The sequence below is a fragment of the Loxodonta africana genome, chromosome X (assembly GCF_030014295.1).
Source record: "Loxodonta africana isolate mLoxAfr1 chromosome X, mLoxAfr1.hap2, whole genome shotgun sequence".
Lineage (NCBI taxonomy): Eukaryota > Metazoa > Chordata > Mammalia > Proboscidea > Elephantidae > Loxodonta > Loxodonta africana.
Window position 1 is genome coordinate 154,686,938 of NC_087369.1, and position 26,193 is coordinate 154,713,130.

The 26,193-nt window shown below is 38.6% G+C and overlaps 1 protein-coding gene across 6 annotated transcripts in view; it reads right to left on the reverse strand.

The window, feature by feature from the left end:
• Positions 1–26,193, reverse strand: part of MBNL3 (muscleblind like splicing regulator 3) — a 122,580-nt gene that overhangs the window by 40,841 nt on the left and 55,546 nt on the right. For all 6 annotated transcript variants that reach the window (XR_010319652.1, XM_064277595.1, XM_003420842.4 and 3 more), the window contains one exon: positions 308–472. Coding sequence is in view for 5 of the 6 variants with exons in the window: in XM_064277595.1 (XP_064133665.1) it covers positions 308–472 (165 nt within the window). In the remaining variant the exon portion in view is untranslated. The remainder of the gene's footprint in view (positions 1–307; positions 473–26,193) is intronic.

A 26,193-nucleotide genomic window follows, 5' to 3' on the forward strand; every position in this document is an offset into this window, starting at 1 on the left:
CATTTAATGGTCATCAAACCTCCTCCTTATCATAAATACCCCTGCTCCCTTATGGATGTTCTTCTATAAACTGAATTCATGCATAAATGCAACCCAAATTTTCAATCCACCACGCCTGATTGTTCCCTTCACATGCTCAGCTCTGTCGCATCCATATGAGAACATATTAGCTTGTGTCTTAACTCCCATTATAACTGACTTCTTAAAGGCCCTGTGAGGTGAGGTTATTCCAATGTAAATATATATTCTTCTTTTTTTTTTAAAGAGGACACATACACAATTTTTCAAAGACATAGCTGTGACTTACAGGTGACGACATGTGAGCGTTTTGGAGCATAAACTGCATCTGCTGGGCGAACATGGCTGCGGCAGTCTTCTGTTGAATCAGATTGTTCCGTCCATTAATTTCCAGCTGCGTTTTTAAGTGTGCAGGAGGGTGAAGGTACTTGCAGTTCTCTCTAGTACACCGACCCTAAAAATGAAGAGTTGCAATGCATTTGCATTTAGTATTTCTAAAAATCTGGCATGGCCAAGACAAGAATATGAGCATATCTACTGAGTTCTTGGCATGTGCCAGGTACTACGATAAGTGCTTTACATGAAACAATTAGTTTCATCATCATACCAGAAGAGGAAACCGAGACTAAGAGAGGCTAAGTGACTTGCCTACAGTCGCACAGCTAAAAAGTGACAAAACAGGAACTGAAACTCATTCAGTCTGCTTCTGAAACCCGCTCTCTTAGCTACTCTGTTCTGCTCTACTTCGATAGGCATCAAATTATATTTAGATAATATATGAATTTGAAGTAGTATAGTATCATAACATTCCAGATTTAAATAACATTTTTCCAACATGATTATGCATGTTTAACTTAAACAGGATTTATAATTTAGATCTACATATAAAAGTAATCAAGAAAATAGAAGGAAAATGTTTAATACAGACACAAATATATCATATAAATTTTAGGCTTCATTATTCTGGGCAATTTAGGCTTCAACCTCTTTTTCCTGAATCCATCCAATGTAAGACCCATCCTGAAATCCACTGATATACTGTTAATCAAATAGTAAATCCCTATAATTGGGAGCCATTGTTCTTTACATTCCAGAGGCAATGGCCTTAGGTCACTTGGACAATTGAGACCAAAAAGTATTTTGGAGTCTCAGCTATTTGAATGCTTTGTTGATTATTAAGGCATTTCCAGACTGGATAATATATCAGTCTTGTGGAATCAAACATGACTTTGATGTTCTCTACATGCTGACATGGCTGCTGATTACGGTGTTTACTATATTATAGCAATGGATGTACTTGGACTTGGGGTTTATCACATTGTCATATGATCTATCACTGTGTTTATCTCATGAACACTATACGGAGCAGATGATTCTCTCATTTGGGTTTAAAAAACAAGGAGAACTGCAAGCAATTATTTTTCCAGCAGATGTAAAGATGTCTCACAATGCATAAGATTTTGGGCGGGGAGGAGTGGAGAAAAGAAGGCAACTCCTTTCTATTTTTGGGGGGAGGGGGACCCAAGAGTGCAAGTTGCTAGGCCACTTGAAGTCCCAGGAGAAAACGGAGTCAGTTCGCCAAGTGTTTTCATTCAACACGTGGTATACATTTTCCTTACTCACGGTTCCTAAACGGTTTGCAAAATCATTTCTCCATATTTGGTTATCATCTCTATAATTTCATGAGAATCAAGGTATGTCCTTCAAAATTTTTATAGAGTTACACAGAATGCCAAACCAGATACATTGCAACTGCTCTTTTAAATATTAGATCTGGGACAAAGGTAGCTCTAGTGTTTCACCTTCCCTCCTTCCCTGACAAGAAGCTGAGTATAATTTAAAACTTAGCATGAGAAATTAAAGGATACACTATTGTTTTCTGTCAGGCTTGTCCTTTTGTTTCTCCCATTGATCAAATTCTTTTCTAGTCAAATTAAAATGATTTACAAAATCAAATAATATCTTAGTTTCAATGTACCTTTATATCTATCTGCAAATGCTGGAAAAAGGAAGAATTTATTGGTAGTACAAGTTGAGAACTGTATTAACTGAACCCTCCTAGAGTCATGAAAGTACCCCAGGAATGGCCATATAATTTTGGCACCTATAAGGAGCCCTGGTGGCACAGTGGTTAAGAGCTCAGCTGCTAACCAAAAGACTGGCACTTCGAATCCACCAGTCATCCCTTGGGAGCCCTATGGGGCAGCTCTACTCTGTCTTATAGGGTCACTATGAGTCTGAATCTACTTGACAGCAATGGGTTTTTTATAAGGACTGTAAGAATCCTTATAGGTGCTAAAAAATCACAATCGTAGGGGGTCTTTCCCTCACTAATGTGCTCATGCTCCTTAAGAGAAACCATAAGCCTCTTTTGATGCCTGCTATGACCTGCACCCCAAGGCAGAGACAGTCACAAGGATTTCATAGTCCCTAGATTCTCCACCCTTCACCCAGTGTAACTGGCTCAGGACTAATCACCCTGGGCAGGCAGTGGCACTTGGTGACTTCCACAGCCAAGCATGCTAGTTTATACTTTGGGGTTTCTCTTCCTCCTCCCACACCCTAACATTAAAGATTTCCCCAAGGCTCAGTCCTAAATCCTCTGCTCTCCTCTAATCTCTCTACCCCTGAAAATATGAGGTTCCTCCAAAGTTTCATCCATCACTGCAATTGCTCAGATCTTAAATCTCTATCTCTACCTCTGATGTCTCTCCTGAATTTCAGTCCGTTATCACCAATTGCAGCTGCATTTGGAGAGCCTGCATTTGGAGCAAATTACCCTGAGGTTTCCCAAATCAATCCAACGGTATCCCAGTCCCCCACCTTTCAGTCTAGACCAACAGACTCTGCCAAATGCAGACTCAACCTACCCGTTGCCGTCAAATCGATTCTGACTCATAGTGACCAAGAGCAGAGCTGCTCCATAGGATTTCCAAGGCTGTAAATCCTTACAGAAAAAAAAAATTTTTTTTTTTTTTCTGTAACAGAAGCAGACTGCCATATCTTTCTCCCACGGAGCGACTGGTGGGATAGAACCACCGACCTTTTGGTTAGCAGCCCAGAGCTTAACCACTGCAACCCAAGAGCATCTTAGACTGAACTCAACCAGGTCTAAATAACTTACTCAGACCTTCCTTCTCCTTTAACTACTTTATTTTTTGTCTTCCTGCATGCTCAGATTCACAGCCATTGCCCTAATTCCCTGCTTTGGGGCAGTTACATAGCTACACTGAGAAGAAATCAGGCAGCTGCTGAGCAGGTTTGCCCTTAGATTGCAAAGCCACAGCTCTCCTTGTTATCTGTATCAGAGACAATTAGCATACACAGTCATCAACATTTACATAGGCTATTCAAAGGTTGACAATTTGTCCGTTGCTAACACCCTCCCTCCAAAAAAAGCTGTATAAATGATGATTTACCTTCATATTCAGCAATCCCAAACAACAGTGATCAGGTAAAAAACAACAAAAAAAGAAAAAGGATAATATATTTCACCATTTGTTACAATGTAAGGCTTCAGTATCATTTACTGAAGGCAATCAAAGAGGGAGTGAGGAAGGAGGAGAGGGAGGGAGGGAACACGGTGTATGTGGCACATTTCCTGCTAATCTACAAAGAATTATTACATGCCTTTGTGCTTTTATACCACTTTTCTTTACATATAGTAAGTTTTCTTGATTTTTTTCTTGGGAAACTAATGACACCTTTACAAAGCAAAAACAGTTCACTGAGACAGAAAAGAAATGAGAATAACGCTTTATGAATTACATAAATTATACTATAAAATTAAAGTATGGAATATGAGGCAGCATGAGATTTAAAGAAATTTATTCATCTTAGTTATGAGGTTTTACTTGATTCATAAAGCACCCTATTTTGAGAGACAGAATCCATAATTTAATTCTAGAGCAATGCAAAGGCATAGAAAGGCTACCTTAATAGAAATGGTTACTTATGTTAAAGAAAGTTTAGAAAAGAAAAAATATATACATTTTCTATCCAAACAATAGATGAGGAGGCCAAGTAATTTAATACCTATATTATCTGTGGAACAAAATGTTCCAAAAGAAAACAAGCCCCTGAAGTTTTTGTAAAATGACTTTAGAACTCAGGATGACGTATTTATATGCACAACACCTGGTGATAATAAATCTCCTCTATATAGCATTTATTCTTCATGACGCCCAAACTTATAGGCCAAAATGCTTTAATTGGAGCTTGTGGGGGACAAACTTTGTTTCTGACATTAGTTAACATTTGCTTAAAAGCATTAAAGCTTAAAGCTTTGGTAAAGCATATACGGATGGGATGGGTGTAGGAGGGAAGAGTAAGTTATCACCTATTATTTTTGTCCTTTGGAAAACCAATGACTACAAACTAGAAAGGTTCCAATGTTTTCCGTGGGCCAGCTAAGCACTCCGAGTGGGCCACAGGATATCTATCACACCGGGTCTATAGCAGCCCAGAAGGTATCTTGGTTGGGAGCAAATTACCCTATCCTCAGGTTTCCCAAGTCAAGCCAATGGGTGTCCCAGCTCCCCATCTTCCAGTCTAGACCCACAGACTCAGAGTTGTCATGTGCTCAGTGCAAAGTATTGGACCATGTCATAAACAAATGTTCCACCTATGACAGGCTACATCCTAAAAATAGCAGTCAAGACTAGTCAAAATGTATAAATCGGTCTCTCTATATTTTTATTCAGTGCCATCAAGTTCATTCCAACTCATAGTGACCCCATGTGACAGAGTAGAACAGCCCCATAGGGTTTTCTAGGCTGTAATCATTTACGAGAGTATATTGCCAGGTCATTCTCCCACGAAGCCACTGGATGGGTTTGAACAGCCACCCTTTATATTAGCAGCCCAGCGCTTACATTGTACCACCAGGACACTTTGCCTCTCTCTCTCTAAAACCCAAGCCAAACTCACTGCTGTCCAGTCGATTTCAACTCATAGCAACACTACAGGACACAGTAGAATTGCCCCATAGGGTTTCCAAAGAACAGCTGGTGGATTCAAACTGTCGACCTTTTGGTTAGCAGCTGAGCCCTTAACCACTGCACCACAAGGGCTCCATATATATATACTCCACATATATAGAGACATATGTATAGATATGTAGACATACACATACACACACAAAATTAAAAGAAGCATTGAAGAGATTAAAGGGCAAGATCATTTATGTTCTCCTCAACTTTCCCTCTTTTTTCATTTCCTTTTGGCCTTAGAAAAATAAAATCATTCTTATCTGGTCTTTCACTGTTTTACTGAGTTATGAAAATAGCAAAGTGACTCAAGAGAAAAGTGATTCTCTGCAGAAATAAGTGCTACTACACCTATGAATCTTCCTGCTCCCCCTTCTCAGTCTTACCGTCTTTGAAAATGCACCCAAAAAGTAGCAAGGGAAGAAAATGGCCAATGAAATTTCCAAAATACATCTGCATCAAAAAGTTGATGACAGGCAATGGAAAAAGTTGCAGAGCATTTACAAAACCTCCAAATTTAATCTATTTCCTTTTTCCTACCTTCAGGCTTTTCACAAATGAATACAAAGCCTTTGACTGAGAGAGAAAGTCGCATTGTAGAGATGCAAATCCCACCTAAGTCTTGGGGGTTATGAGAGTGAGAGTCTGTCAGGTACAAGACTCTCATTCACTCAGTGGTAGAAAAAGCCTGAGAAATGTACTTTTTTTTTCAGTTCAAGAAAGCTCTACCATCCATCAAAATAAGAAAGGGACCCTAGGAAGCTGAAAATTACCCTTTGTCAGTCACAGTATCTTAACCGAAAACAGCTGTTTGGAGAATGATTCCCTTCTTCAAGTACATTTGGAATTACAGGGGGAAAAAAAACACCCCAAAATACCTTCTCTCAAATACAATTATAGCTGGATCACTTCTTCAAAAAAGCAATCTTATTGCTCTGCTAAACTACCAAGAGTTAAAAGTTAAATGTTAAATAAAGGCAGCGAATGGACGATTTGTTCTATGGGGAAAAATGTTGGAACAATCATCCTATTGATGATACTGTCCTGCTATAATACACTTACGTGTGTAGACGTGGCTTCTCAGAGATAGTAATGGTGATTTTAGAATTATACATCATATGTGCTAGGTTGCCTGGCTCCTACAACCATCATAAACCCCCCAAAACCAAACCTGTTGCTGTCATGTCAATTCCGACTCATAGCGATGCTATAGTGACCCTATAGGACAGAGCAGAACTGTCCCATAGGGTTTCTAAGGAATTGAACTGCCGACCTTTTGGTTAGCAGCCAAGCTCTTAACCACTGAGCCACCAGGGCTCCACAGTCATCGTAGATCTATTAAAAGTTAGGAAAAACCTGGAAAAGCTAAAAGTGAGTCAACATTAACATAAACTGAGTATTAGCCAGATGTCAGGTTACTCATGGCAAATTTCCCACTTTCTTCCTCTTAGAATTCAGTATTTGATAAAAATGGATATAATCTGCCCCATTTGCTTCTCCAAACATTTTACCATCTATGAAATATTGATATTTAGGCACACAGGGCATCTTAAAATCTTACACATAACTTTTAATTTAAATATGGGATGCAAGTAAGAAATCTGTGGGGGAAAAGGTCTTTAATGCACCATTTCCTGAATATATTGAAGCCAAAACTAATGAGACGGACCTAGCCCCCCATGGAGAGGGCCAGCCACCTAAAAGGACCTGTATCCTCCAGGCCCACAGCAATTAGTACTGCACCCACCTCCTTATGCTCTTGGAACTCTGCTTTCTTGACACATCTGGTGTACAGGGCAATAACTTTGGTGCAAACCAGGCACCGAGTATGAATAGAAGAGAATCTGGGGGGAGGGCAGAAAAATTTTCCTGTCTATCTGCCTCAAGAGAGCTTTCAAATTGTGACCTCCAAAGATAAAGGGAGGGCTAGGCTCAGTGATCACACTGTTATTCTGAAACAGCCCACTAAGATAATTTGATTCCCAGAATTGTATCGTTTTACCTCTGGGCCGGATTTTAAGAACATCTCGTGCACCTTTATCTTGCAGAGAAAGAAAGTGAAGACCAAAGAAGGGAGGTGGCTTGTCCTAATTCACAAGCAGCTCAGTAAGGACAGAAGCCAAATTTCCAGGCTCCCACTACACAATATGGAGTTGCAGTTCAAATAACTCTCCCTTTGTCAATATTTTCCTGAGCCCATCTCTCCACTGCTGTTTCTCTCCCTCCTTTGTACCCCAACTGCACCTTGTACTCAGTTTTATCATAGCACTTATCTCTGTGTACATCGATGAATAGTTGGCATGCCTGTCTCCCCTACTAGACTTTGAGCCTATCTAAAGGCAGGACTATGTCATCCTCATCTTTGTATCCCCAGGGCTGGCTCCGTGCCTAGTGAACAGTAAAAACCAAAACCAAGCCTACTGCAGTTGAGTCGATTTTGACTCCTAGCAAGCCTGTAGGACAGAGTAGAGTTGCCCCTTAGGGTTTCCAAGGCTGTAATCTTTATGGAGGCTGATTGCCACATCTTTCTCCCACAGAGTGGCTGGTGGGTTCAAACTGCTGACCTTTTGGTTAGTAGCCGAACACATAACCACCACACTGAACCACCAGGACTCCTTGGTAAACAATAGACACTCCATAAAAGTTTGTTGAATGAATGAACCCTGTAAGAATAATTTTATAGGGCATAACATTAAGGCTGCCTTAGAAGCCTAATTGCTTCTCTTGCTATTTCCATTCGTAAGTTCGTCTTTGTTCTCCCTCCAAGAAGAGAACAATAGTCAACACATGACTGAGGCTGTTCATGCCTGTCTGTTCCAAATGAACTGTTATTCTACTCAGGTAAAAAAAAAAATAGCTAATTCATAACATCCTTTTGCTTGTCTTTCTTGCTATGAATACATACCCTAAACTGTATGTGACCAGCATGGCTGAAAAATCCTGCCCATTTAGTATAACTGAACTGGAAGAGGCAGGAGACCAAGGAGGACACAAACGCAAATCCTGGCCTAACTCCAGGAGTCTCTAGCTACAACAGCCCCCAGGATACAGAGGCCTACTGAGCTCAGTAAGCGAACCTGCAGCAGATCCATATCTGCTCAGCATCTGGGCCTGCCCAAGGGTGCTCCTGTACTTCCGTGGTCAGCTTAGAATAAACTGCCCTTTCCACATGCCTCACTCCCATCCTGCATTTCTCTGAGTAAGCTGTAAGTCATATTCACTGAAGCTACATGGCCAAAGTTGGAATACATGGCTTAGTGATAATCACAGCTTTGGGCCTTCTTGTGGGTCTCTACTGTATATACTGACTTCTCACAAGAAAAATGCTCTCTATTTACTTCATGAACCATGTCCAGCTTCATTCACATTAAACATTTATTTCAAATAATCATGAGCTTGAAATTTTCCTTGGAAATTTTTAGAAGGGCAAATAACACAAAAGATATAATTGTTGTTAACAGCGAAACCAATCCTGCCTCCCCACTATCCCAAATCTCCTTTCTGCCCCACTTCCCTCAAATTTCTCCCCTTGGTCTAACAGTACACCTTTAATCACTTTAGAAAAATATTAACTAAATGACTGGCCAATTGTAAGTTCTTTAAGAATAAATTATTTCTGTTTACAGCAAACTACAATCAAATTAAAGCTCAAAGACACAAGGAAGCACATGGGTACCAAGTTGCCAAAAGTCAGAAGGCATCCATGGTGCTAAGTATTCACACAAGCTCTCTTCAGAGCAGTTGATGCCTGCCAACATAAAAGGTCATTAAAATACAGGAAAAAAAGGAAAGGAAACGTAATGACATTCAATTTGCTACCCCAGGAAATAAAGCATGCATAAAAACATACACAAAACTACACGACGTCAAAAGCCACTACAAAGTCTTCATTGTGAGACAATATGAAACAGTGTGTCTCTCTGGCCCACAGTCAGTCCCATCTCTTGCACTTAAGGTTCCCTTGCTTCCCTTTGTCAGGCACACACCCCATCCAGTCACCTACCACAGCAATACAGAAGCCAGGACAAAGATGACACCAGCTGCTTGCACCCCTTCTCCTGGGCTAGGGCTGCTAAGTAGAATCCTTCCTATTAGGATGGCCAGATTTAGCAAATAAAATACAAGACATCCAATTAAGTTTGAATATCAGATAAACTATATATATATATATATATATATATATATATATATATATATATATATATATATATATATATATATTTAGTGTAAGTATGCCCGATACAATATTTTATTTGGCAACACTATGCCTACCTGTTCTTCTACCCTGGCAGAAGAAGCTAAATAGAGTCAAATTCTCAAAAACCCCTTTAGCCCCTCTAGCTTGAAGTCCTAAGCAGCCCCCTCCATGGAATAAGCCCAGGCTCTTCTAGGCTTTCAGTTGCCCAGAGCATTCCAAGCTTACCTGACCAGCAACAAGGAATTCAAGGAAGTAGCCTGTTGGAGAAAGCAATTTTTGTTTCCATGGCTCCTCCCACCAAAAGCTCCACAGGGCTTGGTATCCTATCAGCACTCCACTCCACTTTCCCTGCCACAGTGGCGCAACTGTATGTTTGAATGACCTTGAGGCCTGTCGGAGCTCCCCCTTTAGGTTACGGTGAAGAGGGGCACGGTGCATGGCCAGGGCCAGCCTAACTCCTGACTCCTAAAATAGACAACAGTTTTTTTGAACATATGAAATATATTACACAAAGATTAGGCTTTTACTGTTTTTAAGGTTTTTATTTGTGTGTACATGAGAGTGTATATGTGTGTGTTTGGGGGTGGCAGGGGGAGAAAGTAGGTTAACTTCCTTTTTTTTATTTTCAGCCCAGTCTACGGAATACTCAAATTCAAGCAAAAGGCATCCATTTAAACCCAGGAAAATGACTGCTTAAGCATCATGTTCCTACATGCAGACATAAAATCTATGCAGGTACCTATTCAAAGCACACAGATAAACAGCCATTATTTGCATAGCTATCTTTTTTCAGTCAACACTAAAAGAGAGGGGGAAGTGGAGGAGCATAGTTAATTCTAATGAACAAAATAATGTATTCAGGAAAAATGGCAATTCATAATAGCCCACATTCCAGAATAAATATTTCACAAAAGTGGTCATCATGAACACTTAGGAATCAATTAAATTTCAACACAGTCCTGAAATTACATCTGTGCTCATTAAAAATATAGACACTTTTATTGGATCATCCACGAGTCTGAATTAGTAGGCTCAGAAAGAATGAAATTGTACTACAATGGAGATGCTTAATTGTTTATAGACAACGTGTCAAAAAAACATTAAACGGTAAAGCTGGAAAGGCTCTTAGAGATCATCTGGTCCAGCAGTTGCCAGAGTGTGTACCACAGACCACTATTTCCAAGGGAAGATTCTCAAAATCAGGGTTCGCTGGTCAAATAGTTTAAAGAAATGGCCCACTAGATTCCTCTCTTGGAGACTGCCAATACGGGAAAAGCACAGTAAAGATTCTCATATGTCCTACATAGACAAACCTGCTTACTTTTGTTTACCCAACATTGTTAATCACAGAAATTACCTCCCCTTTTCTTCATCAACCACTTATTAACACCTCTCTTCCCCTTATTAAAATATCGATCTAACCCAGCTCCCTCATCCTACAGATTAACAAACTAAAGCTCAAACCAAGGCACATGGCATTTTAGAGGTCAAGTTAGTTTTCCTTTACACTTTGATTTTTGTTTCTCCCTTAAATAGAAAAATGTTCTAATTAACCCCAAAGAACTGGACCTTCCATTGAAATGACATTTAACATTTTTGCTTATACTTGGTCTCCCCAAAACGAACAAGGTAGAGGTTTTTCCTATGATGGCTACAAAGTAAGATCCCATAATCACCCTCTCAATTCCCTCTTCCAAAGCTGTAAGTGATGTCAGTTCTTTCCAAATGGCTTCTGTGGCTGTCTTCTTTTGTTTGAATGCTTTAGTTAGGCAACTTCTGAAATAAGAGCTTCAAGCTTTCTCGCTCCAACTGGCTTTCCTACACTGTGACTTCTGTCCCTTGAAACCATGCCAGTTACTTTAGGTTTCTCATGATTTAAGGGTCTCAAGTGAGTTTTAACTGTACTAAAACTTGAGAAGTAGGAAGGTATTTTGGCAAACGTCTCAATTCCTAAGGGTCTTAGTTTTGCACTAAACTTGAACCTTAAGGTTTTTACTTGGCAAAATTAAATTTCCTGTCTCTAAGTAAAAAGACAGTTTCAAAGTAGGATTAAATGTAGATAAATATCTTACAAACATCTAAAGAGGGTATAAGGTGAGAAAGGCACTGATTATTGTTTATGTTTAAACAATTTATCTTTAAGGGGCTCAATATGCTACTTAGAATAAATTAAATAATTATGCATATAATAACCACATAGCCCTCCACCCAAAGGTTATATAAAAGGCAGATATAGTTATTGATTTACCACTGCATTTTGGAACTGGAGCACAGAGATGAAAATCAGTCAGTCCTTGATTTGCTAAAGATACGTTTTCTTTCAGATAAAGAAATTTAAAATCACGATATGGAAATTGTTACTTACAGGGTCTTGCAAAATTCCTAAGTGTAAAGTCACATTTTAAACCCCAAATACAGCCAAATACATCCACATTAAAACAAGCATTCCCCACAGACTCTTACCCTACTACTAGAATAATGCCAAACATGCAAGTTCCAAGCAAAAAGTTTTACTAGATGACAGGGACTGACATTAAAATACTTTGAGGCATGGACTAAGTCTACATTTTATTAGTGATAACATATTTTTATCATCAAAAGTCTTATTCAAGTCTTTCTGCTAACTTGTTATTAAAACTGTAGGCATTTTAGAGAATCAGACAATTCCCTAGAGAAAACTCCAAATGCCAAATGTACTGTGTATTTAAATAAAGTGGCATTTTTAGTCAAGTGACTCATTTAAAAAGCATCTGAAAATTAGGCCAACGTACTGTTTGTTTTTGTTCTACAGACATGAAAACAAGCAATTTCTTTGGCACAAAAGTTTTTCTCTTTTAAAAATAAAGACTTCGTCTGCCTGGCCTGAATATCTACCAAGTATATTAAGTTTCATCCAAAAATTGTTTTAGAGGCGATATGAACAGAACTGACAAAGTTCTACATGAAACTGCTGAGATCATTTTTGTAAAGTATGTGTGTTTTAAAACGCTCCTCTCCCAGTCTGATCCAGTGAGTACAACAACGTTGTTGAGTTCACCTCCTGCTTTTAGGGCGCAGTTAATATTTGATGATGATGAAACTCTTCCTGGTATTTAAAGGACTAAAGTCAGGCCGCCCACAAACAATGTAACTAGAGGAGGAGTTAGTTTAAAGAACATAAAGTGACAAGTGAAAGTTTCATGTTTTCAAATATGTCAATCCCTCAGCCAGAAATGTCTCATACCCTTGCAGAGAAGAAGTTGAAATATCACCAATGCCAAAAGATGCCTACCTCCAAATACAAAACAAAGAAAAATAAAGAAAAGAGTTAATTAATTGAAAAAAATCTCTCAATTGTACTTCCCAAATCAGCTTTTATTTTTAATGTGGTAAAATATCTATAACAAATCATTTGCCATTGCAACCATTTTTAAGTGTACAATTCACTGACGTTAATTACATTCACTATGTTGTGAACCATCACCACTATTCATTTCCAAATGTTTTTCATCCTCCTGAACAGAAACCCAGAGCCTCTGGGTGATGCAAACTGTTAACCTTTGGCTGCTAACTGAAAGGTTGAAGGTTCCAGTCCACTCAGAAGCACTTCAAAAGAAAGGCCTGGCCATCTACTTCTGAAAAAAATCAGCCATTGAAACCCTATGGAGCACAGCTCTACTCTGACACATGGGGTTGCCATGAGTCAGAATTGACTCGATGGCAATGGGTTTGGTTAAAAAGAAACTCAGTACCCCGTAAGCAATAACTCCCCATTCCTCCCACTCTCTGGCCCCTAGGAACCGTCAATAAACTTTCCTCTCTATGCATTTGCCCCAGATAGTGTAAACACTAAATCAAGACATTGTGACTAGACGATTGAGCACATAGAGCCTAAAAATGTACTTATACTTTTAAAGACAGTATGAGAGGGAAAATAATAATGATAACAAATAAATCCACTATTGACATGAATCGTGTTTAAAACCATGTCACAGGCTATTCATACACTGACTACTAATTCAATTGTTCCTAGACAAAGAAAAGAATAAATTTAAATTTTAATACGAATGTAGTATTTTATCAGAAGGAGTGGTAGGCTAGAATTCAAATGCCCTGGATTCTAGTTACCTTTAGGATATGGGTAAATTATTTTCCAATTCTATTCTTCCATTTCCCTAGAAATAATTCCTGTCCCTATTTAATTTATAGGAAGCCCTGGTGGCACAACAGTTAAGCACTTGGCTGCTAACCGAAAGGTTGGTGGTTCAAACCCACCCAGCAGCTCTGTGGGAGAAAGACCTGGCAGGTCTACTCGGTTACAAGGGGTCACTGTGAGTCAAAACTGACTTGATGGCACCTAACTAATTGACTTACTTTATAGGTACTTTGAAATAATAAAAGGAAAAGGTGAAATTCAGCATACTTTGAAGTAAAATCAGTATAAAATGTAAAAAGATATTATACTTGTTTTTATTAGTTCTTTACAGTAAAACTAAAACTTTTACTGTGAAATCTGGGAGATCACAAACTACTTTTCATTACTTTGCCCTCCCCATAAGAGTAATTCATGATTATATGAGTAATACAAGTTATCATGTGCATAGGGAGGGAATTTATATACAATGTTAAAAAACCAAGGACACCCTTTTTATTACAACTGGACATTATTATTAAACTGCTGCTGCTCCCACAGCTTAGTGCTTGGTAGGTAATGGGCAAGGGATAAAGAAACAGATCCAGGCTTTAATCTTATCTTTGCAAATAACTGAAAAGAGAAGAATTATCTCTCCCTTTTCTTTTCAACTGGCAGTAAGACAGTGCCTACGTAGGATGCTAGTTTATCTAATCAAGAGACACTCTTCTACCATCACAAGCTTCTTAGTTTAAGATTTAACATAACTAAAATGTTTAGAATCATAGTGAATAAAACATTCAAAATCATTTCAATTATATGAAAACACATAGCGCATCGCACTCTGGTTTTTTTTTTTTTCTTGGTCTAACTTTGCCACAATTACTGTTATATTTTATTTATAATACATAATAAAATGATCAAAAGAAATCAGGCAAGTCATTTTTTTCTAGTAAGTCAGAAGGATAAAGCAAAATAAATAATACACCATAAGAGTAGATGTTAATGGTGCTTAAAATACTAACAAGTGATTAATTATAACAAAGTGACAGTGACTATTATTTATATAAATTGGTGAAGTAGTAAAAGTGAATCTCATTATAAAATTGCAAATATTTGAGGCAACTTTTCATTTTTCTAATTTTTCATCTCAATAGGCTACCCTCTTGGTGGCCAAGATTGATGCATATAAATGTGAAAGATGTTTGACGAAGTAATAGTGGTTTTTAGCCCATTTTGTCCTCAGATTTGCTGCCTATAAACTTTCGATCGTCTACTTGTGGCAGAGTTGCAACAACTACAATATAGGGTAGAGAAAAGTGTCACTATTCTCTCTTAAGGATTATAAAGGACAAATAACCCAAACACTATTTTTCTTTCTGGTTTCACACATTTAGACATCAAGGCGATTCTTTCCTAACCATGTGTCTTGTAATGTTCCAGGAGAGGTTTCTATATGCCCCATAGACATAGAGTTCTGTGGCCAAATAATTTTGAGGAATGTTGGGTTAAACAGAACTAAGCTGGTTTCTTTTCTGCAGGACCACTCAGAGCCTTTACTAACCCAATAAGCATTGTGATGCTCCTTGAGGAAGAAATATAATAAGCTTCCCCAAACAAATAAGTCTTCCAGAACAGATGCCATTTTGCTTCCACCAGATGTGAATATATACAATAACCCAAGAAATAAGTCATTTGAGAAAAAGTGTCAAGGAAAGAAAAAGCATTGGGGAAGCAATACTTAGAGTGCTGAGAATTCTGAAACTTAGAAACACCACCCTTAGTTGGTACCCTTTTGAAATGTTAGAGCTTTCTGTAAGCCGAAGGTTCTTCAACTTTTGTGTGCATCAGAATCTCTTGGAAGGCTTGTTAAAACAAATTGATGGGGCCCACCCCCAGAGTTTCTGATACAGTAGGTGTTGAGTGGAGCCTGAGAATTTGCATTCCTGTTAAATTCCCAGATGATGTTAATGCTGCTAGTTCTTAGACTACACTTTGAGAACCTTTGCTCTAAGGAAATGTTGTCCTCTCCAACAATGGAGTTAGCCATTCGTTAAGCATTTTTTTTTATTAATTCAAGGCACCCTGGTAGCACGGTGGTTAAGCACTTGGCTGTTAATCGAAAGGTTGGCCGTTAGAACCCACCAGCTGCTTGCTGGGAGAGTGGCAGTCTGCTTCCATAAAGCTTACAGCCTTGGCAAGGTCATGGAAGCTTCATAGACACATCCAAACTCCCTGAGGGATCGAATTACTGGGCTGAGGGCTGTGGGGACCATGGTCTACGGGAACATCTAGCTCAATTGACAGAACACAGTTTATAAAGAAAATGTTCTACATTCTACTTTGGTGAGAGGCATCTGGGCCTTAAAAGCTTGTGAGCGGCCATCTAAGATACACCACTGGTCTCACCCTGTCTGGAATAAGGAAGAAGGAAGAAAACCAAAGACACAAGAGAAAGATTAGTCCAAAGGACTAACAGACCACAAATACTACAGCCTCCATCAGACTGAGTCCAGCACAACTAGATGGTGCCCGGCTACCACCACTGACTTCTCTGACAAGGATCACAGTAGAGGTCCCAGACAGAGCTGGAGAAAAATGCAGAACAAAATTCTAACCCCCACACACACACACACAAAAAGACCAGACCTACTGGTCTGACAGAGACTAGAGAAACCTCAAGAGTATGGCCCCTGGACACTCTTTTAACTCAGTACTAAAGTCACTCCTGAGGTTCACCCTTCAGCCAAAGATTAGACAGTTCCATAAAACAAAATGAGACTAAATAGGCACACCAGCCCAGGGGCAAGGAAGAGAAGGCAGGAGGGGACAGGAAGGCTGGTAATAGGGAACCCAAGGTCGAGAAGGGGAGAGTGTTGACAACCAATGTCACAAAACAATATGTGTACTCATTGTTTAACGAGAAGCTAGTTTTGTTCTGTAAATCTTCATCTAAAGTACAATACAAAAAATAAAATAATAATACAAAAAGATTCTAGCCTTGGAAACCCTACGTGGCAGTTCTACTCTGTCCTATAGGGTCGCTATGAGTTGGAATCGACTAGATGGCAACGGGTTTTGGGATAGGTTTCTTATTAATTCAGTTTCAGAAAGGTCATATTGAAGGGATTTTAACAGTCCAGGTCATGAAGAAGAGGGATTGGGCTTCTCAAAATTCTATCCTACTATCCTTAGGAAATGCCTTCACTTTCTGCTTCCAAAGCAGGGCTATTAGGTATAAAGGTAAGCATATGAGAGCTCTGGGTTACATGTTGCTTACATTTGCTCTGCAAACTTTCCCAGACTGTTTTTCTAAATGTTGCTGTGTGTCCAAATATAAGCAAATAAAGGATTTTCCAATAAGTTCCCTTTAGCTCTCCAATAAATTCAGACCTTTACTAACCACAGAAACCACACTTATTTGAAAGCAATGTCCCTTCTCCTCATCCTCCCCGTCCCCCCAAAAGATATCTGGAAAAAGACAAGCTGAAAGGAGAAAAAATGGTTTTCACCTAAAATAAGTAAACAAACCAATACTGACCACAGCATTTCAGCACAGATAATGAAAAGCTGAAGTATCAATAGATTCCCAAACCTCAAAGCAAGTTTCAAATACAAAGTTCATTGGTTATACCCTGCAGTGAGGCAGTAAGGGAAAGATACATCTTCTAGAACACTCCTTTTTTTTCATAGTGAAGGAAATAAACACCTGTCTCAGGAGTTCCAAGTATTTGCTACTCTTTCTTTTCTGTGTTAAGAGTAGCTTCTGCTGCATTTAGTTTACTTCTGAGCATCACAGGAAGCCTATTTGAAACTCAGGCCCCCAATGCCTACAAGAACATGTGTAAATGAGAAACACTCAGATAGCTTAATAAGCTGTAAAGAAGAAATTCAGAGACTTAGAATTGGCCCCTCCCCCTGCTCCCTTTCTTGCTTGCTCTCTCACTAGTTACATAACTACGTCCTTCCAAAAAGGTTTGAAAATGACTTACAAAAAAATACATTTCCAGTAGGATCGTCATACTAAGCCTAAAGAGCAAGAGTTGTGTTAACGGGGAAGGTGGGATGATACAAATAATTATATCAAAAACTTAAAAAATCTAGACTTAGGCTAATTGCTGCAGCTGGACCCATAAGGCAGCTCTGAGCTTTCCAGAATCATAGTGAATGTGAAAATGTATTAAAACTGCATTGTTCTTACTGCCTGCTAAAAGAAAGAACACTGGGTAATAAGCACCTCTCATGCAAAAAAGGACTGCACTGGATACTATGGAAGATACAAAGAAGGATAAGACATGGAACCTGCCCACAAGGAGTATACATGTTTTCTCTCTCACACAACTGCAGAAATGTGAGCAATGTTGCTGGTTGCAGGGGCAGGGGGTGGGGGGAGACTAAAGGACACCTGTTGGAGGTTGTGAACAATGTGGAAGAAATCCAAGATGGTGGTGCTACTGAGGAGGAGGAGGAAGAGCAAGTTGGTTGTGAAAATGAGACTTCTCTAAGCCATAACTAATCACGGCTTTTCATTTTTGCTTCATGGAAAGCAGGAGTTTATAATGGAAAACGTATGATAAAATGGCACAGATAATGCTCTATTGCGGGGGAGGGTCTCTATCACCTCTCTTTCATTAGCATACTACTTTATTCTCGTTTTGTTTTAAATACATTACTATCCAAGTGAAAGTATTTCAAAGTGAAAAGCCTTCTTAATAGATGTCTCCTAATCTTTCTTCCTTTTGTTTGTTTCTTTCATTCAATCTTTGACTCAGAAGCAATGTCATCTTCTCTTAGGCATTTCACTAGTAGGAAAATAGGAAAAATAGAAATAAGTGAAATATGATTAAATATGCTTTGTTACTAATACTTAAATGGTGTTGTAAACATCCTATGTCCTTAGAGTGAGGCCTGGAGAATCTAGAAAAAGTGGGAGTCTTGGTTCAGTTTTGGCTGTCAGTTGCCTATTAACACACACAAGTCACAATTGTGACTCTCATCTGCAAATGTGAATGGTACCACTGAATGCTGCTAAATACTTATAATCATTTCAAGTTTCCTTCTTTACTGAAATGCTTTTCTAAAATGTTCCAGTCACCCCTCCTGTTTTCAAAAGCATAGTCAGTTGCCCCCACCTGAATCACATGTTAATGACTGAGGATTTTCCCAAGGCCTCAGGATTGTCCGTTCGGAAAAGCAGCAATCACTGTCTAGGAATGAAGAAGAAGCTGGAGAAGGTCTAAGAGATTGGGCTGACTATGCATAAACCCTAGGGTACAGCCCATAGCCTACAGATCTTTTTAAAATTCTCTCTCAAAATTACTTTCTTATTATTTTCTCATTTCTTTTAAAAATAAATTGCTTGAACTAAATTCTAGTTATTGGGGACTCTTTTTAAGTTTATTTAAAAGCTTCAATGAATGGACTCTCCCTATTTGAATTTTTCTTCACTTTTCTATGCTCATACTCTTTGGACTTTCAAAATATCGTGGTATATTTTGAGCAATAGTTATTGTTCAAATTTTAAGTACATTTTTCTTTTATTGAACTATGCAGTTACCTTTTATGAAAAACCCTTTTCCGCAGACTATAACCTTGAACATGACTCAAAATTACCTTATTAGGACTAATCAGGCTTCTAAGACTACATTGATTTACAAGCTGGCCATCTGCTGTAAAACTCAATTTCAAACATTTTAAAACAAAAAATCATGCTTAGATATTACCAGATTATCACACTAACTATTTTAAAATAATATTTAACAGTGGTCATGGTGAATTAAAAAAAAAATCCATATATAAGGTAAAAGCACTCAAAATGCAACATTTGGAGAACATCCAACATTTGGCCAAAGAAATTTCTATAATGCTAAGAAATAGAATTAATTTTGCAAATATCAGCAATCTGTAAGTGTGAGGGAAGTTGGTACATGAGTTTATAAAATTTTCATCCATATTTAAATAAAAACTGAACTGCGGGTGGAAGTACAGATGCAATTGGAGAAATGGCTGGGCAGCTTGCAGTTGAGTCCATATTTATTCTCCCTTGCTCAAAGTAGTTCAGCAAGTTCATCTTTCATTCAACAAATATTTTCCAAGCTCCTAATAGGTGTTAACTGAAAGGTTGGCTGTTCAAATCCACCCAGAGGCACCTTGGAAGAAAGGCCTGGTAATCTACTTCCAAATGTCACAGCCTTGAAAACCCTATGGGGTCACCATGAGTCAGAGTCAACTCAACGGAAACTAGTTTGCTTTTTAGTATAGGTGCTAGGCACGAAAGATATAGTGGTAAACAAGACAGCATTGAATGTGGAAAAAAAAATGTATGGCCGACATCCTCTTAAAGGTCAACGAAATCTGATGATATTAAGGTGAGCACAACAGTAGTAGGTTGGTGCAGAATATCAACCTCCTCTTATTTAACCCTGCTGGTTTTGCCTGAACCTCAGCCCCTTCACTGGCTTTCCTTTCCTATCGTCACCATCTAAGTCAAATCTTTATCATTTCATGCCTTTAATTATTCAACAGCTTCCTAAGAGGTTCTCCTTCTCACCAGTCTCTTTTGCTCTACCAAGGCATCTTGTGTAGGCTGATGATGTCGTTGCTCTGTTTAGAAATTGTCAGATTCCTCAGAGCTACAAAATAAGTCCAAACTCCTCTCTGACATTCAAGGTGGCTCCTATACCACACAAATTCTATACTTCAGTCAATCTGACTTAACACTCAACTCTCCACACACATACCACAGTTTCCATCTCTGTCTTTGCTCAGATTATCCCCTTTGCCTGGAATATTGTCCTATCCTTCCTTCAAGAAATGCCTCAAAGAGTCCCTTCCTCATAACTGCATCTTTAACCATCACCAAACCAAACCCACTTCTGTGGAGTCGATTCCGACTCATAAAGACCCTATAGGGCTGAGTAGAACTGACCCATAGGGTTTCCAAGGCTGTAATCTTTATGGAAATGGACTGTCACATCTTCCTTCCACAGAGCAGCTGGTGGGTTCCAATCACTGACCTTTTGGTTAGCAGCCAAGCACTTAACCACTGTGCCACCAGTCAGATGTAAACCCTGCCCTTCTCCCCTCCCCTTAGACTCTTTTAGTGGTTAGTCTGTGCCTGGCTTATGGCACATAACACAAACTGCCTCATACTAACAGGTCAGGCAGAGGCTACCTCCTGTATAATTTTGTATTCTATATAGCACTGAGTCCAACACCTAACAAGTATAGGTTTCAGTAAATGTTTTTTGAATGAATAATTTCTTTAGGGACTTGAATGTATATAGAATTCTTAATGGATTTAACAGGACTTTCAGTATTAACCGACCTCTAACATTTATAGAATCCTTGGAGTAAACCATAACCAATAGTCCTACAAATAGAATGCTGCTGCTTGCTTTTTGTATGAAGAGAAACAGAGGTAGTAGGAGTCCCATGACTTGCTCAAGGCCACACAAGGAGCCCCTGTTAGAGTTGCTATTACAAGGCAGCATTTTCTATGCTTATGCCACTTGCTGATATCATGCTTAGTTTCAAATATTTTAATGGTTACATCTGTAGTTCACCCAAGAAAGAGGCATTCATCCAGACTACCTTTAAGGTGAAAAATGAGAAAATATTCCAAAATGAAATCTTTACTCCATTGAGGTACTGCCAGAATAAAGACTGACATCGTTTTTTGAAATTTCTCTTGACGTTTTAATTTGTTTCTATACGGAATGCTTGCCTGACTAGTAGGTAAAGTGAAAAGAACCAGGAAACTCCAAAAAAATCTAGAGATTGTTTTTATAAAAGTTGAAAAAAATTTGTTTACCCAAGTGGAGAACATGGTAAGCATAAACATTAACAACACGAAAACAATTTCTGGGATATGTATTTGTCAAGTGTTTAAAACAAAAGGACAGCGTTCTTGAAGATGTTAAAAATTCTCAAATTGTTACCTCAGCGTTACTATCTTTCACAGATAGGAGGATGAACAAAGGCTGTAAGACAACGTGACAATGTGATCTCAAAAGAATGTGACCTTTAAAAAATGTAGTCTTCAAAAAGTATTTGGAATTGGGTAACAGACAACACCATGCTGCTTACTCAATGTACCTAGAGACAGATAAAAGCTGGGTGAAGAATTTAGTCACAAAAAAAAAAAAAGGTTTGCATTTCCCCACGCTAAAGACAGAAACTAGAACTTTACTACTATTTTTTTTTTAGTTAGCTAGCAATCATTGCCGACGTGCTATGTATGTACTGATTCAGGGAATTTTTCATATTTAAAAAAGTTATATTCCTGTGGGCTCTATATTTTTTGAATATTTTATTGTCTTTTAGGTGAAAGTTGGAGCCCTGGTGGCGCAGTGGTTTAAGAGCTTGGCTGCCAACCAAAAGGTCGGCAGTTCGAATCCACCAACCACTCCTTGGAAACCCTATGGGGCAGTTCTACTCTGTCCTGTAAGGTCGCTATGAATCAACTCAAGGGCAACGGGTTTGGTAACGGGAGGTGAAAGTTTACAATTTTTGTACAAATTATTCTGTGACATTGGTTACAATTTTTACAATGTGTCAGCATTCTCTTTATTTATATTATGTTTGCTCTGTCTCCATTTATCTAGCTTCCCTGCCCCTCCTTGCCTCCTTTTTTTTTTTTTTTTTGAACACTTTATCGTTGTTTAGGTGAAGGTTTACAAGCAAATTAGTTTCCCATTCAACAATTTATACACAGCTTGTTTCGTGACACTGGTTGCAAACCCCTGAATGTGTCAGTACTCCCCTCTTCCTTCAGTTTCAGGTTAAAAGGGTATCTTAGGGCAATAGTCTCGGGGTTTCATCTGGTCTCTATCATGGACTCTATATTTTCAAACTTATAGCTACTTTGCACAGTGAGGAAACTGCCTTCACTGTCTACAGTCTACCCATGTGAACAGGTAGGAACAAAAGGCTAATTACCTTTCTATCAATTTCCAGTGGGTAAATAAAAGTTCAAGTTTCAACAGAAGAAAATGTCCATTTATGATATTAAAAAGTAGTTTAATCCTTATAAAAATTCCAACAGCCTTTTTTGCAGAAACCATAAAGCTGATCCTCAAATTCCTATGGAATTGCAAAGAGGCCAGAACAGCCAGAACAATCTTGAAAAAGAAGAACAAAGGAGGAGAACTCAGAGTGCCCAATTTCAATCAACACATACTGTAGTACAGATATAAGGATAGACATACAGGCCAATGGTATAGAACTGAGAGTCCAGAAATAAACCTATACATTTTTGGACAATTGATTTTTGACAAGGATGTCAAGTCCATCCAATGGAGAAAGAATAGCCTCTTCAACAAATGGTGCTAGGACAACTGGATCACCACATGCAAAAAAAAAAATGAGTTGGGTCCCTACCTTACACTCTATATGAGAATTAACTCAGAACAGTTCAATGACCTAAATATAAGAACTAAAACCATAAAATTCTTAGAAGAAAACATGGGGTAAATCTTCGGGACCTTGTTTTGGGCAATGCATTCTTTGATGTGACACCAAAAGCACAAGCAACAAAAGAAAAAAAATAAACTGGTCTTTATCAAAATTAAAAAGTTCTGTATATCAAATGACTTTACTAAGAAAATGAAGAGACAACCCACAGAATGGGAGAAAATATTTGCAAATTATATATCTGATAAAGGTTTAATATTGAGAATATATAGAGAACTCCTACAATTCAACAACAAAAAGACAAACGACCCACTTAAAAAATGGGCAAATGACTCGAGTAGACGTTTCTCCAAAGAAGATATACCAAGGGCCAACAAGCACATGAAAAGACACTAAATGTCATTAGGAAAATGAAAATTAAAACCACAATGAGATATCACTTCACCCCCACTAGAATGGCTATTATTAGAAAAATGGAAAATAATAGGATTTGTTAAGAAGGATGTGGAGAAACTGAAACCCTCATTCATGGCTGGCAGAAATAGAAAATGGTATAGCCACTGTGAAAAACACTTTGGCAATTCCTCAAAAAGTTAAACACAGAACTCCTATAAGACCCAGCAATTCTACTCCTAGGTATATACCCAAAATAATTGAAAGGAGAGACTCAAACACATGCTTGTACGCCAGCGTTCCTTGCAGAATTGACAGTAACCAAAAAGTGAAAACCACCCAAGCGTCCATCAGCAGATGAATGGGTAAACAAAATGTGGTACATAGACACAATGGAATATCATTCAGCCACAAAAAGAAATGAAGCTCTGATACGTTGCTACAACGTGGATAAACCTTGAAAACATTATGCTACTGAAATAAGTCAGACACTAAAGGACGAATATTATATGACCTCACTTATATGAAGTATCTAGAACAAACAAATGCATAGAGACAAAAGCAGATCTGTGGTTACTTCCGGCTGGAGGGAGGGGATCTGAGGAGTTATTGCTTATGCGCTACTGAGTTTCTGTTTAGGGGGATGGAAAACTTTTGGAAATAGATATTGGTGACGGTTTCTCAACACTGTGAACATAATTAATGCCTCTGAATTGCACACTTAAAGTGGTTAAAATTGCAAGTTTTATATATATTTTACCATAATAAAATTAAAAAGAAAACAGTTTGAAGAATATATTTAAATGCCTATAAGCAAGTTATAACAACAAAAATATTTTGAACATTTGGATCCTATAGTCATATCTGACTGATATGAAGCCCTGGTGGTGCAACAGTTAAGCGCCCTGCTGCTAAACGAAAGGTCAGCAGTTCAAACTCACCAGCCACTATGTGGGAGAAAGATGTGCTCCTGTAAAGATTTCAGCTAAGAAACCCTATGGGCCAGTTCGAGTCTGCCCCGAAAGGTCACTATGAGTCAGAATCGACTCAATAAAAATCGACTCAATAGCACCCAACAAATAGTCATACTTACTGAAGTAAATGACATAACATTAAGCAATACTGTACAAATGCATCAGAAACAAGAGACTGAAAAAGTAATTTAATTCTAGAGATAATATGGTTAAGGCCAAATAGTGGAGGCCATTTAGAAAACAAAAGGTTGAAAAACAAATAGAATCATTTACTGACTTAAGAAAACATTATCAAGAAAGATACACTCAAGAAAGAAAAAAAAGTATGAATTAAACGTCTAATTACATCTAGCAGTAAAACTTGACCCTGACTGAAAATTGAAGGCTCAGAAATAAAAATATTGAAAATCCAAGCAGGATTGCAAATCTGGATTAGAGAACAGCCACAACAATAAACACAAATTTAAGATACTGAGGACTGATTACATAGTGGAAGAAATACAGGAGAAAATGGAAAGATTATTTAGAGATAATAAGCTAAGAATAGACAGCTAAGATTCCTCTGGAATATATAACCCCATAGGTCAACAATCAAGCAACAGGCTGCGACTATATAGAGGAAAACAGGGCAACCTCGGGAATGGTACAAACAGAAAGTGGATCCGTAAGGGCAAAAAGGGCAGCAAGTAAATGATGCTCTATGAATAAAGTCATGTTCCTAGAAGAAATAATTGCTATTTCCAGATGCACAGAAGCACCTTCTACCCACATTTCACAAAAATGTGAAATAGAGAAAAAGACGATACTTGTAATGATTTCATACAGCTATGGTAAAAAAAAGAAAGAAAAAACATGGAGAGAATTATTTAACGACCAGGTAGGATCAGGTGTATATATATATATATATTTTTTTTTAGGATCAGGTGCATATTTCCCTAACTAACATGTAAGAGTTGCTTCGAAACAAGAGTTTACAGGTCTCTAACTTCAGATTTGCAAATCTCTCACACAAAACAGGGTTCCTGTGGCAAAGGGTCAATCTTAATGGTATCATCAAACTGTAGCTGAAGACACATCCCTAGCCATATCCCAAGCCCTTTCTACCAGGTGGCCAATTGCAACTTTGGCTGTGATGTAAAACCCAGACCCAATGCCGTCGAGTCGATTCTGACTCATAGCGACCCTGTAGGACAAAGTATAACTGCCCCCATAGAGTTTCCAAGGAGCGCCTGGCGGATTTGAACTGCCGAGCCTTTGGTTAGCAGCTGTAGCACTTAGCCACTACGCCACCAGGGTTTCCAGGCTGTGATGTAGACAAAGAAATTATCTCAGGGCTATACTCTCATACGCACAACAATATTTTAAATAATTCTGAAAAAAATTTAGCCCATTGTAAGGCTAAACTGCTCCTGCAGTATTTTCAGCTGGCCTGTGGCAGGTACCTCCCTAGCTGGCCAGGGCATTGTAATTGAACCAGACATTAAAGAGCTGTATGTAGTGAAGATGTATGTATGTGATTCACAGTCACAGTTGTACCCACCAATTCTCAGAAGCGCATGGTTTGGGGAGGAGGATGAACAAGAGAGCTAAACTTAGTACCACTTAAAGAAGCCCTCGTGGCTCAATGGTTAAGCACTTGGCTGCTTACCGAAAGGTTAGCAGTTCAATGCTACCCAGTGGCTCCGAGGGAGAAAAACTTTATGATCTGCTCCCATAAAGATTAAGCCAAAAAACCCAAACCCATTGCCATGGAGTCAATTCCAACTTGTAGCGACCCGTAAACATTACTGCCTAAGAAACCCTGTGGGGCAGTTCTACTCTGTCCGTGGGGTCACTATGAGTTGAAAATCAACTCGATGGCACCTAACAACACAACGACAGTATCACTTGGTAGCACAAACTTAGATAACTTGGCCTAAAAAGAAAAAAAAAAGCACACTCACTCTGTCTTCTACACTCTATGAAAAACGTTTCTACTATATTTTTATTTTGTAAAATCTGGCTTCTCCTGATCACATAGACTTTGAGGGAAAGCATAAAAGTAGAGTTTAGCAAAGAGAGAGTGGAGGGAGAGAGTGGGCTGTCTCATTAGGGGGA